At 50.1% G+C, this 22,321-nt stretch overlaps 1 protein-coding gene across 4 annotated transcripts in view; it reads left to right on the top strand.

Moving 5' to 3' along the window:
* Nucleotides 1–22,227, top strand: part of RNF24 (ring finger protein 24) — a 101,684-nt gene extending 79,457 nt beyond the window's left edge. For all 4 annotated transcript variants that reach the window (XM_080396872.1, XM_080396873.1, XM_080396875.1 and 1 more), the window contains 5 exons: nt 8,630–8,779; nt 15,304–15,346; nt 16,356–16,397; nt 19,388–19,467; nt 20,492–22,227. In XM_080396872.1, the coding sequence (XP_080252998.1) occupies nt 8,630–8,779; nt 15,304–15,346; nt 16,356–16,397; nt 19,388–19,467; nt 20,492–20,630 (454 nt within the window). In that variant the 3' untranslated portion in view covers nt 20,631–22,227. The remainder of the gene's footprint in view (nt 1–8,629; nt 8,780–15,303; nt 15,347–16,355; nt 16,398–19,387; nt 19,468–20,491) is intronic.
* Nucleotides 22,228–22,321: the final 94 nt, after the last annotated feature.

Here is a 22,321-nt window from a genome sequence, read left to right as displayed (position 1 = left end):
ATAGTGAAGTGTTTTGTCCCCCGTATCCATATGGCTCGGGGAGGTATTTTTGCTGGACTCTGAAGCATTGCAAAATCTTCCCAGTCTCTGTTAGCAGAGGAGAAGGAATGATAGAAAAAAAATACTCCTTCAAAACCCAGTACTTCTGTTAAAACCAGAGGAAGGGAAGACTGACTGTGCAGCTCATTTTTCTGTAAGCATTAGGAAAACAGCAAACAACAGTGACGTGGCATTAGTGTAAATTCCCAGCAGGCTGAGGTTGGGGTTTGTTTGGGTTTTCCTGAAGTCTTTATAATGCTGTCAGCTTCTTAAAATACAAACCTTGCAGAACCAACGTGGGCTTTGGGGGACGGCTCCTCTGCAGGATTTTAGTGATTTTTTTTTTTTTTTTTTCTGGTATCCAGACACCAGCTTTTACACTCTTCTGCATTCAATTCCCTCTTCTCTTTAATTTTTACCACAAATATAAATGGTGCAGTTAAAAGGGTCTGTGGAGAGCATTCCTGGGGACTGAAATCCAGGATCTGGGAGCAGACATCAGCAACATAAAGAGGAATTCTTCCCTCTATGGCCTCATGCTGCTTTTCCACCGCAAGGCTTTACAGCCATCTGGATGCCCTTTCAGATTATGCCCCCCCTCAAAAAAATCCATAACCTAGCAACCTTATTTAGGGTAAACGAGAGCATTGTGCTTTCCTGCATCCCAGTTTATGCTTGGCTCCTCTTATTGCCTTTATAGGATGCCTGCTAGCAGCTGCAATTCCCATTGCCAGCACAGGGTGCCTACCTCCAGGAGGATTCTGTAGGGATTATTGATCCCTGGGTGTTGCACTGATTTATTTTATTTCCCACGTGCCGCACCACCCACCCAATTAAAGGAGCTTAGGAAATGGGGAAAAGGATTTCAGGAGGTCATTTAGTCCATCTGCCTGTCAATATGAAAGAGCAGAGAAGGCTGGTTGCTCTTCTGCTCTGCAGAAAACAATTTGCTTTTGTTCTGCCTGAAGACAACTTGATCAAAGCAATATTATTTTTCTTCCAGATGTGATATTTTGGGAGCCCCCAGTGGCTTTCAGTGTCCTCACCCAGGAATTTGCAATTTCCCTGAAGCTTTTAACACCAAGTTCTCTGGTCCAGCCCTTCAGCAGCATAGGCTGAGAGTTTCTTACAGGGTTTCCAATTGTCTTTCCCCAAGGAACCTGCTAATTGGGGAAAACTCTTGCGCATGAGGAAATACAACTGCAGATGAAAGCGGAAGATCATTTCCACCAAATTGAGCAATAGGGGCGGGGAGGCTGCAATGTTTAGTGTAAAGCTGCCCACCCTACAGTGGTGTGTAACTTCAGTACTTTGCTTCAGCTAAAATACACCCATATTTAATAACATGCTGTGTTATTAAATGTTTTAGCACCTGAGCTGTATGGTATGGGGTGATGCTGCTCTGTCAAGCACCACAGCAGCAGGCAGGGATGGCATGATATGGTCCCATCACTGTGACCCTGCACAGGGTCCTGGGGGCTGCTGCCTTCTGCCCTCACTGCTGTGAGTATCAAGGGGGCTGGGGGCAGGACAAGGCAGCAGTGCGTCCTTTCCCACCATGCTTTCAGGAGGAGGAGTGAGCTCAGTGGGTCATGATGTTGGATCTGGGATGGAGCTGTGTGCCCAGAAAAGGGGGGAAAAAATATTAAAAATGCCCAGGGCCAAAGGGAAAAGATTCCTCAAGTGTTATTTCATCCCCGAGAACCATACTTGAGCAGCTAGTGTGCACATTTCAAAGCAGGGAAACTACTGACTCCGCTTCAAACCCTCCTGATAAGTGATCTCCATTTCTTATTTCTGTGATCTGATGGGAGCCCAAGCAGGGCTCTCCTCCAAACTCCACTTCCCCCCTCCTGCAGACCTGATTAAAAAGCACTATTGATTTCTCCCACCCCCACCCCCGTTTATTTTTGCTTTTTTTCCCTGAAACTTGTGAAATCAGCCCTGAGCAAACCTCTGGTTTGCCTTCCCGACAACACTGGGTGAAAGCACTTGACTTTAAACTCAGCGATGGGAGCTGCAGCTGACCTATTTTCCACACGTTTCTCTGCCAATAGTTGCAAAAACATTTTCGTGTTTAAAGGTGCTCCTTGGTATTAAGGTCGTGGGATCATTATTCTGTTAAACTGTCCAGAATCAAAAGCACTTCATGAAAATTGCAGTGGTACCAGTTGGGCTGCTGGGTATTCCTTTCATTATAGACTTCTGGTTTTTTTCCAGTGGCTGATTGCTTCATCGCGTTGCCACGTTGCTCTGCCTATGTCCCCCTGCCCAAAGACAGTGGAGAGGGTTAAGGTTTTGTGCTTGGTGTCAGCCAGCCAGGGATCACTGCCAGGAAATTTCCTGATTCCTATTCAAAAAAAGCATTGGATTCACTCTTGGGGGAAGGGATCAAAGGTTCCAAGTGGTTCTTGGTTGGAGGTCAGTTTGGTTTCTTGGTTGTCCAGGCACGCAGCAAAAATCCACCACCACCCTCAAAACCTGCACGCAGCAGAAATGGGTCAAATAAACAGGTTTTGTTCTTGACACCCAAAAGTTTCCTCTGTTCCCCAGCCACGGCACAGCATTGCTCCAGATGAGCTTTGCTGGATCTCAGTGCAGCTCTGCCATGCAGTGTCAGGGATGCAAGGGACCTGTTGGGATGCTCTCCATTCCTGGCACGCTCTGCTGCTCCGTTATTAATCCCACTAAGCAATAATGCTGCTGAGCCATGCGAGATTGCTCATGCTTCTCCTCTGTTCGCTGTCATTTTTTGTGGTGAAGGAGGTGGGTCCCGTTGGATGCTCAGAGCCAGCACTGGATGTGGCCAGGCTGTGGACTGACACCATCCCTGTAGTAGCATCATAGCCCAACTAAAATTACAGCATGACGAGACTTTGGTTGTTTTCCCCCCACTCTCAGTTCTGTTGTCCCCTGGTTTTGAATGGCAAAGGACGTTGCTACCAGCTGGAGCAGCGCTGAGATTTCCCTCCTGTTCCATCCCAGGCGAAGGCGATGCAGCCTTGTGGCATCTCCGCATCTCTCGGGCAACAGCGGTGCTGGTTTGGGGGGCTGGCTCTGCAGCTGCTTGTGATTTTCCGACTGCCGCGGTGCAGATCCTCACGCTGGACCGGCTCCAGAGGTGGAGCTGAAGGAAATTCCTTCCAGCTGCTTGAGGTCAGGGCTTCGCTTTTCTTTTGGGGTTCACAAGGGGGGTGTGTGTGTATGCCTGCAAGTTAAAAGCAGGCATCTGTTGCTGCTTTTTTAACCCTGGCAATTTTTAATTTTTTTTTTAATAGATATTATCCCATTAGTCATACCCATTAAATAACTTTTATGTTGTGGATTCATTGCATGGAAGAATACCCTGCTTCGCAGTACAACTTGGGATATTTCAGAAAGGTCTTGTCAGCTGCTCACAGTTTAACTTTCAGCCAAGTTAATAACCATTTTGGTTAAACCTGTATAAAACAGGTTGTGGGCTTGCGTAACGCCTTTGAAACTCGAGATGTCGTTCACGCCTGCTTGAAAACTTTCCCATTGATAAAATATTTCAACTTGGATTTTTGCCACGGCTTAGCATTTTCTTTTCCCTGAGATTCATGGCTTCGACTGGATGACAGGAACCTGTGTGTGTCTGGCTTTGTTGAGTTTTTAAAGCTCAGTATTTCCTGGAGTTGTGTTGGCTTCGCCAGTGGGGTGCTGCAGGGGCACAGACCACCAGCTCCATCCAGTTTCCTTAGTTAATGGTTCAGGAGGTTCAGACTGTCCTGGGTTTGCTTTGAATCCCTGTGGAGGAAGTTGTTCATCTTGAAAACATAAGGTAAATCCCTCTGAAAATGGGTTTTTATTTATGGCAGCAGAGGCAGAAACCACCCTTCCATCCAGCACATGGGCTATATTTAGGTACGATGCACAGCGCTCGTGTGGCCCCTTTATGCACTGGTATTATAAATAAATAATAACAAATTTATTTTTAAAAAGTGCACACAGCTCCTTTTAATAAGTAAAACCCAGAGAAGGAGCACACAGTTCAAATCCATGCAGCAAAGCAGCAGGAAACAAAAAAATTGCGGCTCTCAGCCCATGAATGGTGCTCATGGCATCACCTACATCAGACCAGCAGCATCCCTGGTGTCATATTCCAGCCTCATAGACTGTGGCTCTCCTACCTCGCTCTGCTCCTCCCTGCCTCAGTTTCTCTACCTGTAAGAAGATAATTGCCTCCTTTATTAATTCTTTTGAGTTCTCCTAATGAAAGCTCTGGGTAAGAGGTTGGCCCCACTTATTAAGCGCATTAAGTGCTTGCTATGATTATAATAGGGATTAATTCGGCTAGGTGGCTTATTTAGGTTTGCCTTTAACAGCCCAGCTTGTAATCAAAGCACTGCGAAGCCAGCGAGCTAATGCTGACCTGTAACACTTCACTTCCTGACTTCTTGATATGCCATTAACTGTAACTTGGCTTTTAATTAAAGCTCATTTTTGTAGTTGTTGAAGAAATGGGGATGTGCTCAGCCCTGCGTGGCTGATTCATTGGAGGGTGTAATGAAGGAGGAGGCACAGAGCTCGGGTTGTCCTGCTTTGTGGTGCTGCCTGCATGTGGCCCTATCGCGAGGACACTGCCATTCCTTTTTATTTTTGCAAGCTGTTAAATTGTTAAATAGTCACCCTTTAGTTGCCTCCATGCTGCGGCCTGGGAAAATAAGATTTTTTTCTCCTTTCCTTTAGTCAAAGATCATTTTATTTGCCATGTATTACATATACTATATATATAAATATGCAAAGAAATATGCATGCATGTATACACACGTATATATTTAAAATTTTTTTGTGTGTGCACTGAAACCATTTTCTTCCAGCCAACCCTTCAGACTCTCATAGGACTTCCCTGGTTCAGGGCTTTTTCTTCCCACTCTTTCACAAGGTTTATCTTTCTTTAGCAAACTTGTTTCTTTTGTCCTGAGTGCTGCTGGCCAGCAGACATCCTCCCCAGCCCTCGATGTTTAGCAGTCCTCTCCCCATGACCTCACGCTCTGCGAGGACATAAAAACCCAATGGACCCAGATGCAGTCAGAAACCTAGGCAGAGATGGGCATCAGGCATTCTATGCTTTGTCTCTGCCATCGTGGCAGCTTCATTGTACAGACAAGGAGCAAGTCCGTGTGTTCCCCCCAGACCTTGATATCCTCATGCCACAGAGACAGTCTCATCCAGCCCCAGGGAAATCCTCCCCTCTGTAAGGTTTCTGCAGTATCAACCCCCTTTTCTCCAGGCAGCTCATGCCCCCCATCCCAGGGGCAGTGGGTGCCCCGGGAGGGGTATCTGCCTGCTTTGAAATGCCTTGCCCACAGCGAGAGCAACAGGGAGGCTTTTGTTCTGCACCAGAAACTTTTTATCCTTTTTTACAGCTTCTTTTTTATTTCTTTTGGCTGCATTCTCACAAATCTGAACTAGATTAAAATACAGTTCCTCCCCCCCAACTCCAAAAAAAACACCCCAACAAACCAACAAAAAAATCCCAGCCCCAAAGCCTGGCTGCTTAAAATCATCTGATTTCAGTGAAGTCTTTTAAAGTTAACAGTTTCCTGGATCCTGTGCAGGCTAAAATATTTTTTACCTCTGAGCTCCATGTTTTTGCCATAACGTTTCTTAGCTGTTGCAGCAGGAGGGAGGGAGGACCAGGTGGTTCCTATGTGGAGAAGGTTATTTCGCACAGGGGTTGGATGAATCTGGTGGTGGGACTCGCTGGACTTGCACCGTAGGGGACTGAAGTGTCCCCAGGAGGCTGAGCCCCTGCAGTATGGCCAGCAGGTAGGTCGTGGCTGCATTGGTGACATCCTTTTGGGGCAAAATATTAGGGAAGTAGTGCTGTTGGAAGAAGAGAGTAGGATGCTGTTGGTGGGAGGGAGCTCCATTTCTACTGACTGTTTCGTTGCTGGGGGCTGTGATGGTTTGTAGCTGTGGGCATAGTCATGGGGACTGGTGGAGGAGCTGTACAGCTGGGCTGGACACAGCCATAAGGAGTTTTTCTGGCTCAGTGAGATTTGCTGCCCTAAATGCAGCCTGGATCTTTCTTACCCACCATCTCTGCTTTTGTGCTCGGTCCACTGAGGCATCTCCTGGTGGGAGAGCTGAACCAAAGCCCCCAGCTCTGGTAAGAAGAGTTAAAGGAGTTGTAAAGGGAAGAAAAATAATAGTCCAGTGCTGGGTGGTTTTGTTGCCTCTTCTCAAAGAGTGGTCTCTCCTTTGGAAAAGCTCACCTGAAACTTGCCTGGATGGAGGATGTTTGACTTTTCTCTTGGGTGGTTGAGGAGCTGAAGGCAGCCAACCTTGGCCAACACTAATACCAGCACAAACCTAAGTGCGAGCAGGGACAACTGGAGCCTCGTCCTCCAGCCAAAACAGCCTCGGTCGCGTGAGCGTGACCAAGGGGAGAGCCCCTGAACCTGAACCGTCTAAAATCCCTTTGACTCAGCAAACGGCATGGAGATGAGAATCAGACCCAACCCTGTGCAGTAACTCTGAGCTGTGTATTAACTGCCAGAGCTGGGAACAAAGGTTTGGGGGCTGGTTTTGGCTTTTTAAAATTTATTTGCAAAGCAAAACAGCTCAGCTGAGCAGAGCAAGCATTGCTGGAGGACTGTAAGCTGCCGGGTGGTTGCTGTGCTGTAAAATCCCATCCCCACCAGTGCTCGCAGCGCGTGTGCCAGCTCCCCGAGCTCCTGTAGCATTTCCACATTGGCTGGGAGAGTTTCTGAACATGCGTGTTCGTCTCTGGAGGCTTTAATCAAATCCAGGCTTTACCAGAAATTGCCTCGAAACTTCCAGCGAGCCGAGGAAACTGAAAGCAAGGAGGATCTCGGGTGGGGGTTTGGCACTGCCAGAGATGCTGCCTTCAGCAAGGGGCGTGAGGAGGATGCAGGTGAGGGGCTAGTGCTGGCAAAGCAGCCGGGATGAAAGGTGAGTCTGCTCCCTGCCTAGCAGCTGGGGAGCATGCAATGTATATCTACCTGAGCAATGTGTATGTGATGGGAGGACAGAGGAAAGCCCAGGGGGGTTGATTGAAAGGGGTCTGAAGGAGAAAAGGAGATGCGGGAGCAAAGATGTTGCTTGGAGGAGCAGGGCATTCAGAGGATGCTTTGATTTTTGGAGCATCCTTCCCCAATGCGTTTGGGTTCAGATCCCACAGTTTCCCCAAGATCTTCTCATCCAATGCAAAACTGGGAGCTGTGCAATTAATGCACCAGTGAAAACTCCCCAGTCTGGGGGAGGATTTTGTTATTCCTCAGTAATTTTATTTGGGAAATGGGGTTCAGACTGCAGGTACTTTCCCTGTGAAACTGAATTGCACGCTGCATCCAGCCCTCTCCTGTGGGCCAAAAGGAAAAACAGGCATGTTTTTTAACTTCCTTTTCTAAGCTGGGGGTGGGTGAACTTTATGCCCGGCCAGAGACAGTTGTGATCATTCAAGGGTGAGTGGCTCAGAGAATGATTGCAATAGAAAGGAATAATAATAAGAAATAGTAAATATGTGCTTTCCAGTTAAGGGGTTTAAGCATTAACAGCAGCAAAAGGGTTTATATGGTGATACAGAAACATCGGGCTGGTTTTCTGCCTGACTCCTGAAAAATACCCTGTTAAGAGCTATTGTAAAATATCAGTGTCCCGTGCGATGAATCATAAAACTAAAATCATGGGAGAGATGATACACTGAAGTCGTTATCCCGGGCAGCTGCTCGTGTTTCAATTGGGTCTGACTGAAGGCAGGGAGGTTTTGGTCACACATCTGAGATGTGGTTATGTCAACGGCCAAAATCGTTGCATCTTCCTCTTGGATGCCACTCACGGGTGCTTTGGGGTTTTGCTGCTGGGGGGAGCAGCCTGGGGTTGTACTGAGAAGTAAACTTGAAACCTGCAAAAATGCCTTTAAACAACCAAACCCAGATCTCACATGGAAAAAAACCAAACCAAGTCTCTTTTTACAGCCCCTATAATTTCTTGGCAGTGCTGCTGTATGGCATCGGAATGTCCTTGTCCTCTCCTTTCTGCCGGGGATGCGTGGGGAGTGTGTTGAACCTGCGCCGGTTCACGTGCATGCTCAATGGTTTTAGAGGGAGGATTTGTACGGAATGAGGAATCTGGCTCAGAAACCGCAGGAGGGGAAGGGAAGAAAACCTGGCTTGCTACAAGCTTGCTGGCTGCTTTTAGTATTTGGCCTAACTAATGAAATTAGAGGTTTGGGGGACATCGGCTGCAGCTGGCGCTGCTTGGATGCAAATCCCCACCACCCATCTGATACAGCATTTAACTTGAAGGATGACGTGTGTAAGGAAGAGGGGAAAATAGCTGGAGGAGAAGCTCACAGCGGGAGAAGAAAAATCCCAGCCCTGGCTGATCCAGCCCTGCTTTGTTTTCAGGGTTGCTGAGCAGGGGGCTCGGTTTCAGGAAAGGATGCCTTCACCCCGGGGGATGGCAAGCGAGAAGGCAGCACTGCTTGCTTCCCTCTTCTTCCCCTCCGCCTGCCTTTGGAAGGACCGTTTGTCTCCAAAGGGCATCCCGTGCTGCCGAAGGAGCCTCACATCCATCTGTTTTCTCCCTGTCTCTGCAGCCTACCCATGAGCTCGGACTTCCAGCATTACAGTTTCAGGATGCCGAACATCGGGTTCCAGAACCTGCCTCTCAACATATACATCGTGGTTTTCGGCACGGCCATCTTCGTCTTCATCCTCAGTTTGCTCTTCTGTTGCTACTTGATCAGGTAAGGGAGTGTTTCCTGGCCGCTTTCAAGAGCTGCCCTGGTTCAGACTGAGCCTGTTGCTGATCCCTCCATCCCCAAAAGAGGATGGCATCACCTTGTCATCGCACGATGCGTCTCATGCCAGCCTGATGTGATCCCCAAAGTAATTTAACTTTCCCGCATCATCAAAGAATTTGCTCAGCCATGTAGTGTCAGATCCAACATTCATCCCTAATAGAGCTAATAGACCCGGTGCGTACGCAGTGAGTACTGAACGCTGGCTGCCCAGGGTATCTTGGAGCAAGGCAATTACATTATCCGCTTTAAAAACGGGAGATACATTTATATGTGTGCTCAAACAGGCATGAAAACGTAGTTGGCTTCTCAAAAAGACTGGAAAGGGATGTTTTATGGTTCCTGCTTTCTGCTTAATGTTTCAACACGTTTTCCTCTTTAATGAGTAACTTGTGTACTGTGTGCATAAGAAATGTTTAATACCTGCTCTGTTCGTTATTGTACGCAAATTGCTCATTCAACAGCACAGTTTAGAGATTAATGATGCAGAGTTGACTTGTTAATCTGAACGATGGGAGTGGGACAGGGGGGTTAAAGGTTGCTCTAGTTTGGGACTTGTTATTTTATGGGCCATTGAGGAGAGAGTCAGGCCACTAATTGAGAGGAGGAACTCTTCCTGCCGGAGGGAGAGCAAGAGGCAAGTGGGGAAAAACGGTGCCTGGGAATTGAGGCAGCGATGGGGGCCAGTTGTGCTGATAGCCTGGGATGCAGGGCTGGCTGTGCCTCTCCCTGGGGCTGGGAGCGGAGGGCATCGCTCTGCCAGCAGTGGCTGCTGAAATCCCACAGGGCCAGAGTTCTGCCAAGTTGCAGAAGAGCTTTTCCATCCCCTTTCCCCGCCCTCTGGCTTTTCAGATGGCCCAGTTCCCTGCTAGCCGTACATCCCTCTGTACCTGTAAGGCAGGTGTCAGGTCTCTTCTTGCACCACAGAGGCTGCATCTGTCTGGCTCACAGCAGCCAGTCCCACCAGGTTTACTACCCAGAGGGTGTTGAAGATGTTTTGTCCTACTTTTGCAGACCAGGGAAGCAAGATTTCAGTGTCACCTTCGAAATATGTGATAATTATCACCTATTTTCAACTCTGTACGAAGCAAAATCTTGTAAAACTTGCAAGTGAGCCCAAACGCCCAAACCCAGTCTTACCCAGGGGTGACTGGGGCTGCCTGGACATCAAATCTTCACTTTTGCCCACAGTTATGTACAAGAAGAGGGTGTTTGAAGGTGCAACACATCTGTCCTCCCTGGCAAACAAGGCGGAAACAGATCGAGAGGTCATCCCTGACCAGGCAATTTGTATCTCTGTGCTCGATGTTAACAAGGCCTGTGCTGGGGTATTGCATCTGTGTTCAGCGTTTGCATTTTAGCTGGGATGCCTGTGGGAGGGGATGCAAAAATAAAAAAAATAGACAAATGGTGCTCAGAAGGATCAAGGATGTGTTTTGCCCAGATTGAGCTTGAATCTATATGGCTCGCTTGCAAAATGAAGAGCCTTTTGGACCTTCAGAGTATTTTTCTGGGCACCAGGTCTTGCTGGGTGTGTTCTGCCCCAAAGAAGAAATAACAAGTAGTAATGTCTGGAAGATCAAGCCAGAAAATCTTTAAATTTAGAAGCTGGAGGTGTGTTGTAAGAGGGAGGCTGAGTAACTGGTGAAATAAGCCAGCAAAAGAAGTGGCAAGTCCTCTGTCTCTTCATGTCTTTAAATCAAGACAGAGGACCTTTCTGGATGAGACGTACTGGCTCCCGTTCCCAGGAGTAACGAAGTGCTATTTAACACCCTATGATAGATGGGAGGTTGGATTAGATCATCTAATGATCCCTTTATAGCCCTAAACTCTATGGAGACTCTATGAATTGCTCTTCAAACCACCGCCCCCAGCTCTATCATTGGCAAAACAGCCAAACAGGAATCCTCCAGCCCCTGTTTGGGAGGGTTTTTCTGTGCCACGGGTTTTAGCTGTGCGGATGCGCCCCAGGAGTATCCACCTCTGAAGCTGCCGTGTAATCTCAGCTTGCGTGGGGTATAAAAGCTTGAAGCTTCAGCGTGGTTTGGAAAGCCTTGCAGGTGGACAGCAGGACGAGAGGACCACATGCCTGCAAGTGCAGAGCATTGCAAATGATCATTCCAGGAAAGATTTCCCATGTCACTCCCCTTCAGTGCTGTTAAACACCGAAGCATTACTGGTGCCTGGCTGCATAACAAGCAAATACCCATAGCCCTGTGGCAGGAAGATTTGGTGTACAAAGTAAGATACTGAATCTAAACTGAATTTTTCCCCCTCCCATACCAGGTGCTAAAGCCTCCTGGATTACCCCCATGTTTCTAACCCTTTCTGCAATGACATGCGTTGACTTTAATGGAATTACATCTGGAGGCTGTATAAAAGAGGGTTGTTAATTTAACAAGCAGATGCAGCATGGATCAAACAGTGACGTCACAGAGAAACAGACCCAAGGCAGAGGGGTCTGGGCAAAGAAGGTCCCCTCGGGAGCTCCAGGGCTCTGCTTGCACCTGTGGGGATTATTTGCAGGTAACAGCAGCTCATGGCTTTCCCCACGTCCTGCTTAGGTGGAGAAGCAACACAGCCCATTCTCTCCATCTCCCTCCTCTCTCATGACTTGCACATCTGCAAATATTTGGCAAATACCAAGTGGAACTCCTGACACCATCCCTGGTTCTCATCACCTGCTCCAGATCAGAGCATCCTGTGCTGTCCTCCTCTGCATCCCCAGCTGGGGAGGCATCCAGAGTGAAGAAGAGCCAGTATCTGGTGTGTCTCCCCCTCATCAGAGAGCTGGTGGCATTAAATGAAGGATGCACCAGGGGAGGAGAGCACCTGGGCTGCGCTTCGCAACTGTGTGAATAGAGAACGTGCTGCCCTCTCTGATGGGAGGAAGAAGTGACATTTTTCATCAGGTTGGCTCAAAACGGAGTCCGATAGGCATTTCAGCCACAAACAAAGCAAAGAGCAGTGCTCTCTGTGCGCAGTCCAGGCAAATCTCCGATTTTTCTGCCGCCGCAAACCACTCCGCTACAAAGCCCAGGTCCTACCCTCATGGATGCTGCCTCTACTTGGGAAAATAAGAAAAGAAAAGGGGGAAAGAAAAAGGAAATGAAATTTTGCAGGCAGTGATTTGCTTCTGATCTCTGCTGAATTAATGAAAGTAATAACCTTGTGTTGCCTTCGGTCCCATAAAACTCAGTTCAGAAGGACACTGAGCCAAGCGATGCTGTGCTTTCCACGTGGTTTAAATGGAAGGCACGCTCACCCTGGGTAAACGCCACAGCATCCTCTATACCCGTGCTTTGCCGTGGGTTATGCAGGGCTCATCTCTGCCCAGACTAGAGCGGCTTAAAGTCTACGGGAGGCACAGGGTACAGAGCCCTTCAAAAGCCCTTTTTTACAGGGCTCTTTCTTTCTGCATTCAGACCTGCCAGGATCAAATGCTGCAGTTGGGTTTGGAGAGCCCAAGGAGCCCAGCCAGGCTGGGAGAGTGATGCAGTGATGGGGCAATGAGCCAGAGTCAGTACCAGTTTCTACACTTTCTGCTGTGAAGTGTCAAATAAGCAGATCTTGGAGGTAATCCTGCAAAAAATTGTTTCCTCTGCATTTCATTCCCATAGTTCACTTGCTATAGATGATTCGGAGTCACCCGGAGAAACAGAGTACTCCCTTTCTTGTGGGAGGCATGGAAAACTTGGGAAGAGATCACAAAATCCATGAGAGGTGGTTATTAAATTCAGGGATGGGTGATGGCATGCGCGTGCACACACGATCTCCAGCCATGCGCTGGCTTTTAAGATGCTGTGTGGTCCCTTATCTGAATCAGCCATCTGCCAGAAATTCCTCCGGAGTCACAGCTCTTGACATGAGATGGATGAAGCCCTGGGCTCGACGGGGAATAACGTCTGCCAGGATCTGGGGTCTCGTTACGACAGCTGCCCTAGGTCCAACCAGCATCCATCTGGCCCAGGAATCCTGGCTTTGAAAGGAAAGCGTGGAGGAGCAGACTGAGCTTGCACACCTCAGGACCAGATGTGCTCGTGCCGTTCCCCATAACCTTCAGGGCGATGTTTTTTTTGGCAAAGTCTCCCCTTGTAGCTCAGCACTAGCCCATGGCATTGTAGCATCCGTGCTCTGACAGCGTGGAGCTGCACAGATCCATGGCCAGGTGGTTGCTTCTTCGCCATTGCTGGTCCAGATGCCACCACCGCATCCACAGAAGCTTGGGCTTGTTCTGCGTGACACCTTCCCTCCAGTGGCTTTGGCTCATCAGGGCCAAAGCCTTGGCGGCTGCTTGGTTCTTCATAAGACAGATGCTTTTTCCTGTGCTGGGGGAGTTTTTCCCCCTGTATGTGGTCTCCAGCCGTGCATCTAGCTTTGCCCCATCTGTGTTTCATAACCAGTTTCCCAGCCACCAGGATCCCTGTGGATTGGGCTGGTTTCATCCTGTTTTCTCTATTGTTCGTGCATCTTCTGCTCGTGTTTCTGCTCAGGTCGTTGGTGGAGGCATGCAACCCCAGCCTTCTCCTTCCTGCCTGCTGCAGTTTTATCCGTGGCTCTGCAGGCAGGTTCCCTGCCAGGCAGCATTATTAGAGGAGGAGGGATGGCTCTAAACTTGGGGCTCAGGAGCTGCTGACTTACTTGCCACTCTGTCTGCTGCATTAAGGTGCATTTTTACCCATTCCTTGACTTTTAAGGCCCACGTTTTTTTGGAGTATTTTTGAACAAAAAGGATAGGGATGTATTTTTACATCCTATTTTTATAACTTACTCGCTGCAGCCTTATGGGATCAGGAAGCCCCTGAGAGCTCAGAATGAAACAGCCCGGGTTTGAGACAGCTCCCAGAATATTTTCAAAGTGAAATTACAGGCGAGGGGGTTTCCCATCTGAAATCACACTCTCGAGGCTGGCTGGGGAAAACATTCCTGTGGCTGTCCAAGCCCTGCAGACACACACTGACATCTTATTAGAAGTCCTTGGCCAACTCTTTAGCCTTGATGACTTCCCTCTTGCGTTTTCGGAGCGCTTCACTAAATGCCATGTCTTGTAATGAAAAGCCATTTCAGTTAGTTTTTTAAAAATGTATTTATTTTAGGAGCATATTCGGCTTCTCCAGCCAGCTGATTCCTGCAGAGCGCTCTGGCGGGCTGTGGGAAATGGGCTGCTGTTTTTTCTGCCGTGGAATTACGTTTTATTAACAATATGGAGGGATGTGATCTTTTTGTGTTTGCTGTTTTGTTCAGTCCCCAGGAATGGGGAAAAATGCTCCCACCCATGCCTCCCAGAGAAGGGGAGGCTGGAGAGGGAGGGGACGGGACTGGCCCTTTGCTTGTGGCCTCAAATTCCTGCTGCCGCTGGATGGAGTTCCCACAGCAGCAGGCATTTTTGCAACAGGTTCATCCCCTCCATCTCTGTCCCTTGATTTGCTCCAGGAATGGATGCTGTTGGGGAAAAAAGATCACCCAAACCCCCCAAAATTATGCTGAGCAGAGTGCTTTGAAAGCAGGGCGGAGAGCCAGCTTATGCAGTTTATAATCCTGATTTTGCTGCATTGGCTGTGGCCCTGGCTTCTTCCCTGGGGCAGGGAGTGCCCTGGGTGATTGTGTAGTCTTGTCAACCTGTGCCTTAATGTAGCACACCCCCGTCTGCTCTCCTGATTAGGAAAAAAAAAACCCAAACCCCCCCAAAATCCCAAGATGCACGTTTGTTCTCCTGCGGTTTTTGGCAGCTTGTTATCTCTGGTTATTAAATTGCCCCGTGTGATAGGAGGCGAGAGATGGAAGACATCTGGTTGCTTCTCTGCCAGAGCTTTCTGCTCTGGTGTTATCTGCGGATAAATAGCTGTCCTTTGCTTGCTCAACCAGAAGGGTGGCCTCTTGTTGAATGCTTCTTCCGAAGAGTTTGGGAGGCAGAAGCAGCACAATTGATCTTATAACTGAAGATAAAGCTGTGTTTGAGGAACCCAACATCTCCCAAGCAGCAGGATGGGGGCTTTGGTGGGAAACCTCTGAGCCGGGAGGTCTCTATCCCTGTCATTGCTTGGATGCGAGTGGAGTTTTCCTTGGCTCTGAATACCTATCGCTTGGAAAAAGGCGCCACGTCCAGTCTAGAAATTGTTAGCAGCAGAACTGGTTGGAAACTGAGGGTATTTATGGTAGCGCGTGATTTACTCAACAGTTTTTGCTGGTCTTAACGGTGCAGGTGCTGTCTGTGTGGAAAATGAGGGAAGACAAAAGAGGAAAAGGGGAGGCAGTTGTGTGCTTCTGGATGGAGGTGTTGCCTTCCCAGCTACACGGAAAGCTGGCTGTTGCTTAAATATATAGTCTCATGTGGCCATACTAATTTCTGAAATGAAATTTTTTTTGTAAAAAAATGATTAAATCTGGAAAGGAAGGAAATGAAACTTTGAGATATTACAGTAATCCTGATTTTTTGCCTGAATTAATGTTTCTCTGTGTTTCGATTGCAGGCTCAGACATCAAGCACACAAAGAGCTTTACGCCTACAAACAGGTGAGATGATACGCAGTCAGTTGTCAGCTTCTTCCCTTCTGCTTAGTGCTGAATACACATTGGAGTAGTCACTCCATTGAATTTCCTTGTACTGTTCTTCTCCTGGGTAGCATTTTGGTCTTTGTGAAGAGAAATTGTAACACCCGGACAAACCTCTGTCCCTGCTGATTTAATGTTTTTCTACCAGCTGGGCATCCTGGGAGCATCTCTCACCTGTTAGCCTGCAGGTCTCTGCGTTTTCAGATGAGGTCCCTGAGCAGTGGGGACATCTCTGACACACCTCAACTGGGAACCTCTTCAAAGCCTCAGCTTATTTCCAGCTGGTGAGCTGTAACACCATTGCTTCCCCAGCAATTAAATGATGTTTTGTGGGGTCCAGATCTGCTCCCTGGGTTGGACCCGGCTGCTCCGAACCACCTGCAGCCATGGGGCTCTCATGTGGACCTGTCGTAGGGAACACCTCCACGACACCTTGGCAAACCCAGCTGTTTTCTGCATGGTCCCACACATGCCAGTGCCTTGTGTTAAAATAAACACGACCAAGAGGTCAGTTCAGGTAGCTGCTTCAACGTCCCATTTTCTCCAGGGCTTGTATAATTTTTCTGTCTCTGATGTGTCATTTGAGCAGGAAACTGGGTGGAGATGGGCTGATACCAGGTCGTCCTGGGTTTGTAGCCCTCTCCAGGTGTTTAGCCTGCATGGACTGAAAATGAAGTGGCAGATGTCAGTGGAGGAGCTTGTTGCAGAGTGTGGGAGCCCAGGAGGTTTAAATCTGGGAGGAGACCTCCTGGATTTGGTCCTCGTGTTAGTGGTTACAGCTGTGCCAGTGCTGCCTTCCCCCTGTTCCCGTGCAGGGGTGAAGATGTGATGTGCTCCCTGGCTGTGATGGGTTTACTGGGGGTTTTCATTTCTACTGGGATGCTAAATGGAATCCCTCTTTATGGAGATTTTTCCTGCGAACGCTCATGGCAGTAGCTGTGTCCTGACCCCTGGCACTCTTGTTTTACAGGTTATACTCAAGGAAAAGGTGAAGGAGCTGAACCTACATGAGGTGAGTATGTCCCTGGGGCAGTAGCATAGCAGCAGACTCCCTCACCCTCTTCTTCCTCGCACTGGAGAGGGGATGGAGGATGGTAGGAGGGTGCAAAATCTCCAGTTTAACTCCCATCGGGAGCAAAACACATAGCTAGGTGTGCTTTGGAAATCAGGAAAGCACAACTGCTTTACTTCTTCTTGGAGAAACGGAGCACCCTGAAACCTTTGTCCCGGTCTGGGAGTGCCTGGGCGCAGCGTGGGGTGTTGGCAGTGCCTGGGCAGGGTGGCAGGGCTGGACCCGAGCCAGGATGCCCTGGCCTTGGCTCTGCTTTTTGAGGGAATGTGGCCAGGGCAGGTTAGCAGCAGCTCCTGACGCTGCTTTACTCTTCCAGTAAGTCTAACTGCTTGTTAATGCAGCCAGTAAAAGCACATCTGCAAAGGGGGTCTGGATTAAACCATCTCCCTCCTCCTCCTGGGCCCCCTTTAGCTTTTACTGTATTATTATTGTTTGCTGTGTGGTTATTTTTATTATTTATTGCATTATTATTATCACTGCAATAAAAAGCTGTGGATAAAAAGGGAGGCAGAGACAGACTGGGCCATGTTATAAACAGTGTCCGTTGACGGTTCTGTCCCCTCCAGCCCCGCTCAGCCTTGCCGCCATCAGAGCGTGACGATATCTAGCATATCTCTGCCAGCCGCGTTACTTGGGCAGAGTAAACTCTGCTGAAATTTAATTGAAATCAAAGATAAACATGTTCCCCCAGCTTCTACCCCTCACGCTCCAGGTTTGCAGCTTTGCAGAGAAGAGCTGGCTGGAAGAGGCAGGCAAAGGCATGTCTGCTTGGACACATTAAGAATTAAAACCACTTTTTGCAGTCCCCAAAACAGAGGGCTTTCTTCTCCGGGTCGGGAGGGGGGCAGAGTCTGCAGCAGCTGTAAAGCAAAGCCCCGGTGGACTTTGCATTTAACCTTCGCAGGGGGAGTTGCGCCAGCAGTGTTGGGCACAGCAGTGGCTCTGTGCTGGGTCCCTCTGTGTTAACGGGTTGAGAGGAGGCTGAAATGTGGCTCAGAGTAACAATGTTATCCTAATCCACCTCCACCTACCTGCCCCTTGAGGTTCTCTGCAGGTTTCCAGGCTGCTTTGGGGCTTAGCATCCCTATTTATGGACCATTTTTTGTGCTGAAACTGAGCAGGAATCTGCTCGAACCATGCTTCAAACGTGGGCTGGATTCCTTTCCCCTAATAACCACAAAAATGCCTACCTGCATCCCAGACACAAGTCCACTCAGCTGTTAAATACCAGCTCCATTTGTTTATAAGCTGCTTTTTTTTGGTTTTAATTCCCTGAGGAGAGCAACGTGTCCCACGTTTCATCCTCACCCTCCGCTCCCCGCAGTGCAGGGGCTAAATTCCTAGGGCAGGAGGGATATGGAGTCTGTGCTTCAGGCCCCTGTCTCTGATCCACTCACATTAAATTGACCTGCAGTGGGGTTTTTTACTGTCACACAGACTTAAAAGCACTTCCTGGTGTGAGAAGCTTGTTGCAGGAGGGACTTGGGAGTGTGCCAGAGCCGGAATGGCAGCGATAACCCTTTGCTGTCCTCCCCCTTCTCCTCTGTTCCCATCTCTGTGCAGCTCTCCCAGCCAAGATGCTTTCAGGGAAGGGGGCAGAGCAGCTCGAGCCTTTCCCTGGGATTTGGGAAGGGCTGGAAGAGTTCTGCTCCAGCTCCCTCTGAAACATCCCTTTTTGGGCATTTGGATTTGGGTATTTACAGTAAGCGCTTCTGGAAAGCAGAACACGGGGGGCGGATTTTGCAACATCGTGGGGCGGCTGCCAGGGCTTCCTGGAGCCTTGCAGAGGGGAAAGTGCCCATCTAGCTCTTCAGCCCCGTGCTTCAGGGTTTGGTTTTCCCCTTTTTTCCGTCACGCCACCTCTGCCAGGCTTTCACGGAGCTCAGGATGGGCGCATTCCTCCGGGGCTGGCCTGAGCAGCTGCACCAGTGTTTGCTTGCTCGATAAAAGTATCCAACAAGCTTTGGGAGGTATCGATGGGCACCACATCCCCAGGAAAGCCGGGAGCCTCCCATGGTGCTTGCCAGCCACCTGCCTCATCCCAAGGGCTTTTGGCAGCAGGGCTGGCCCTTGTTTCGGACTGCCAGAGACTCCCAGGCCGGGGAGGCTGTGAAAAGCAGCTGGGAATATCCAAAATCCCCAGGATTATCCAAAGTGGGTCAGGAAAAGCCAGCGGTATGAGGGAAGCAGATTTTGGCTGGGTCTCTTTCCTGGAGGGAAAACAGCCAACCTTCCCGGCCCTGGGAGACACATGCGCCCTTTGCCTTTTCCTCTTCCCAGAGTTATCCCTACGGATGCAGTTCAGTCCCAGGGGCCAAGCAGCAGCGTGGATCCATCCCCCTGCACTCTAAAGCCTTATGGCACATCAAAACACATCCCAGGCTTGTGGCTGTTGCTTCGGGGTCCCCTCCATCAGGAAAGGGAGACCCGAGCCTCAGGCTGTGATCCTGAAGCCCGATCCCAAAGCCCAAAGGCTGGGCAGTGAAGCCTGGGAAGGCCCTGGGGGCGATGCCACACCACTGCAATGCAGAAACCTTCCGGCACGGTGGCGGGGGATGGCGGGGGGGGGGGGATGGCGGGGGGGGGGGGGGGGGGGCAAAAACAAAAAGCAGCTGATTGGTCAAAACAGGGGGTTTGTAGCAAAAGAGGAGTTTGCTTTCCCTGTAGCACGGGGAGGGTTTCTCTCCCCACTCCCGGTGTATCCTTGCTGGCATCAGAAGCCAAATTGCCCTTCGTTCCTCCAACCAGGGGTGGGACAAGGCAAGCACTGGGGAGATGGAAGCTGGCTGAGGGCATCGCTTAGGGGCAGGGGTTTTTCTTTGGGGGGGGGGGAGGGTTTTGGCTGGTTCAGAGATGTCTGTGTCATTTGTATGTGCAAAAAAAGTGCTCCCCTGCTGCTGACTGCTGTCTCTCTCCACCTCTCCTTCCAGATCTGCGCCGTTTGCCTGGAGGAGTTCAAACCCAAGGACGAGCTGGGGATCTGTCCCTGCAAACATGCCTTCCACAGAAAGTGAGTGGGCAATGGGGGGGCTGCAGCTGGGCCACCCTGGCTGCCTGGCGAGCCCCGGAGGTCTAGTAGTGCTGCTCCTCACCCAGGGTTTATTCCCACCCCAGTTCCAGGGGAAGGAGGGGAATTGCAGCTAAAAGCCCCTCATTGGATGGATTTGTGTTTGGAGCAGCAAAAGTCCAGTCGTGGACTGGCAAACCACTTAATTTTATATATACATACACACACGTACTTCATATATTCCAGAATGTATATTTATATCTATGTGTGTGTGTGTATATATCTCTGCATATATAACATTTATATATATATTTATAAAATAGGCACTGAGAACCGCTGCAGCCAGCTCCCCAGGGAAGCAGCCACGGCCGCAGGGCTGTCGGTGGGCAGGAGGCGTTTGGGCACCGCTCCCGGCTGTGGGGTTTAGCTTGTAGGTTGCCCTGTGCTGAGTGAGGAGCTGGCCACAGTTGTCCTCACGGGCCCCTTCCAACTCACTCCATGATTCTATGAAAAAAAATAATATAAATTTTACATATATGTGTTGTACAAAAACATAAACCACTGAATTTTATATGCATCATATATATACATTCTGTGATGTATATATGAGATGTTTGTATACCTTCTATAGATCATGTGTTTATAAAATGCATATATTCACGTCACTTTTTATATATTCTATATTTTTGTGTATGTATATATTTTTATATCTCTATTTCACAAATACATATAAATTATGATATATATGTACACAAAAATCCAGATATACACACACACACACAAAAGAGCCCTAATAAAATATAAAGGCACCTAAATGGTGAATTGAAAATTGGGCACCAGCAGCATTCCAGGGAGGGTGACAACAGGTCAGGCCTGGGGTGTGGCCCCCAGGGCACAGCCCCTCACTGCCGCGGGGGGACAGGGGTGGCTGCCACCCTGCAGGGCTGTGTGGGGCACTGAGTTAGGGGGTTATTTTTGCAGCACCCATGTAATACCACTACCCCCCCGTGTCTGTGTCCCCCACCAGGTGCCTCATCAAGTGGCTGGAGGTGCGGAAAGTGTGCCCGCTCTGCAACATGCCAGTGCTGCAGCTGGCCCAGCTGCACAGCAAGCAGGACCCCGGCCCCCCCCAGGGCCCCCTCCCCGGCGCGGAGAACATCGTATAGCTCCGCTGCCCCAGGGACTGCCCTGCCACCAGCCCCGGGGGACTTGGAGACAACCAAAGCACTATGGCACCAGCACGGAGGGACAGGCGAGGACGCAGGTGGCCGGGTGGGGAGCCCGGAGCACTTTATGGGGGGGCACGTCCCTACCAGCTGAAGCAGAAGAGCCCCACACCCCAAAAACCTGCCTGCGCGGAGCCATACCAGGATGAAGGGTCTCGCAATTGAGCCCAGGCTCAACTGCCCTCCTGGGGTGTGAAGGGGGACTTGGGGTCCTCCGTGGGCACCTGTATGATATTCTTCTTCCAGCACGTCCCTTTGCCAGCGCGACATCCACCGGGAAGCGGCGTGGGCCATCACAGAGCAGCACTGATCCACCCAGGGTGCCCGATAGCCTCCCACAACGCCATGACATGCCCTCCGAACGCCCCAGTATGCTCCCCAGCCCTGCTGCCCCCGTGCCACGCCGACACCGCCAAAAACGATGCCCGACCCGCATGGGGGGACTCTGGAGCGTCACGGCTGGTTCCTGCCTCGTTCTCCTCTTTGCCATTCTTTTGATGGGGTTACCTCCGCCTTTGCAATCCCTACCTAAAAAATTGGATCTCGGCACCATGGGTGCAGCCATGCTGGGGTTCGTGCGGCCGTTGGGAGCCTCCTCGGCACCCACTGCTCCTCCGAAAGGGCTAACCAGGACGGGGAAGCCGGTGTCGCCCCTGGGAGATGGCAGGGTGGCAGTAGTGTGGGGTCCCGTGGGCTTTGGTTACCCCACCCACCCTCCCCCAGGGCGGTGTCCCCCACCTCGGTGTAACGGGCTACCTCAGCGGGGCCGTGAGTCCCTCCGGCGGGCACGATCGTGGCACTGAGCCATCACCGGTGAGAGCCGGCACCCGCCACCACCTCCTCGAAACCGCGGCACGGCCTTGCTGGGGAAGGGGGGCAGGCAAAACTCCTGTCCTTGGGGTTCACCCCGTCGCTGTCAGCCTGGCCCGGGGGAGGCTCTGGGTGATGGACGCGTGAGCTGCGCCCTTTCGCCTTGCCCAAAACACCCCGAACCCAACCGGCATCGAGCGCAAAAGCTGCTGGGGGGGGGGTGGGGGGTGGGAGCTGTGCCATTCCCTCGCCTCTGACCGCCCCGTGGGGCCAGTTTGGGCACCGTAGCAAACGCCCCGGCGTCCCTCTCTGCCTTTGCCAACTCTCCTTCCCTTTTTCCTGGAGCCGGGGTACGTCAGTATTACATGGCAGCAGCTTTCCCAGCCCCCTCGGGCACAGGATGGGGCTGGGAAGGCTCCGGGTGTTGTCCCCCCTCCTGTAAATACCGTGCGACTCCCGAGACTGTTTATGGAGCGAGGAGCCTCATAGACGTGTTTGTACACTACGAATTCTGCAGCAGAATATTTTTTAAAACGTTTGCTGGTTGTTTTTTTGGGTTTGTTTTTTTTTTTTTTTGTAAGCTATATTTTTGTATATTTAATTGCTATTTTAAAATTCTAATGCATCTTTTTTGCTAATCACACTATTCTTAAGGAAAAATGAGGAAAGGAAAAAAAACAGTTTGCATGTGATTTGACTTGAAATGTAAATAAAAGCAGGTTTTGGAGGCGGGGGTGTGTTTGCAGGGGGGGTTGCACCTGGGAGAGCCCGGCCCCGGGATGGAGGGGTCTGCCCTCCCATGGGAGAAGGGGAGCAGCCCT

The sequence above is a fragment of the Falco punctatus genome, assembly GCF_963210335.1.
Source record: "Falco punctatus genome assembly, chromosome: 1".
Lineage (NCBI taxonomy): Eukaryota > Metazoa > Chordata > Aves > Falconiformes > Falconidae > Falco > Falco punctatus.
Note: the sequence above shows the minus strand (reverse complement) of the source record. Positions and strands in the feature narration are given on the sequence as shown.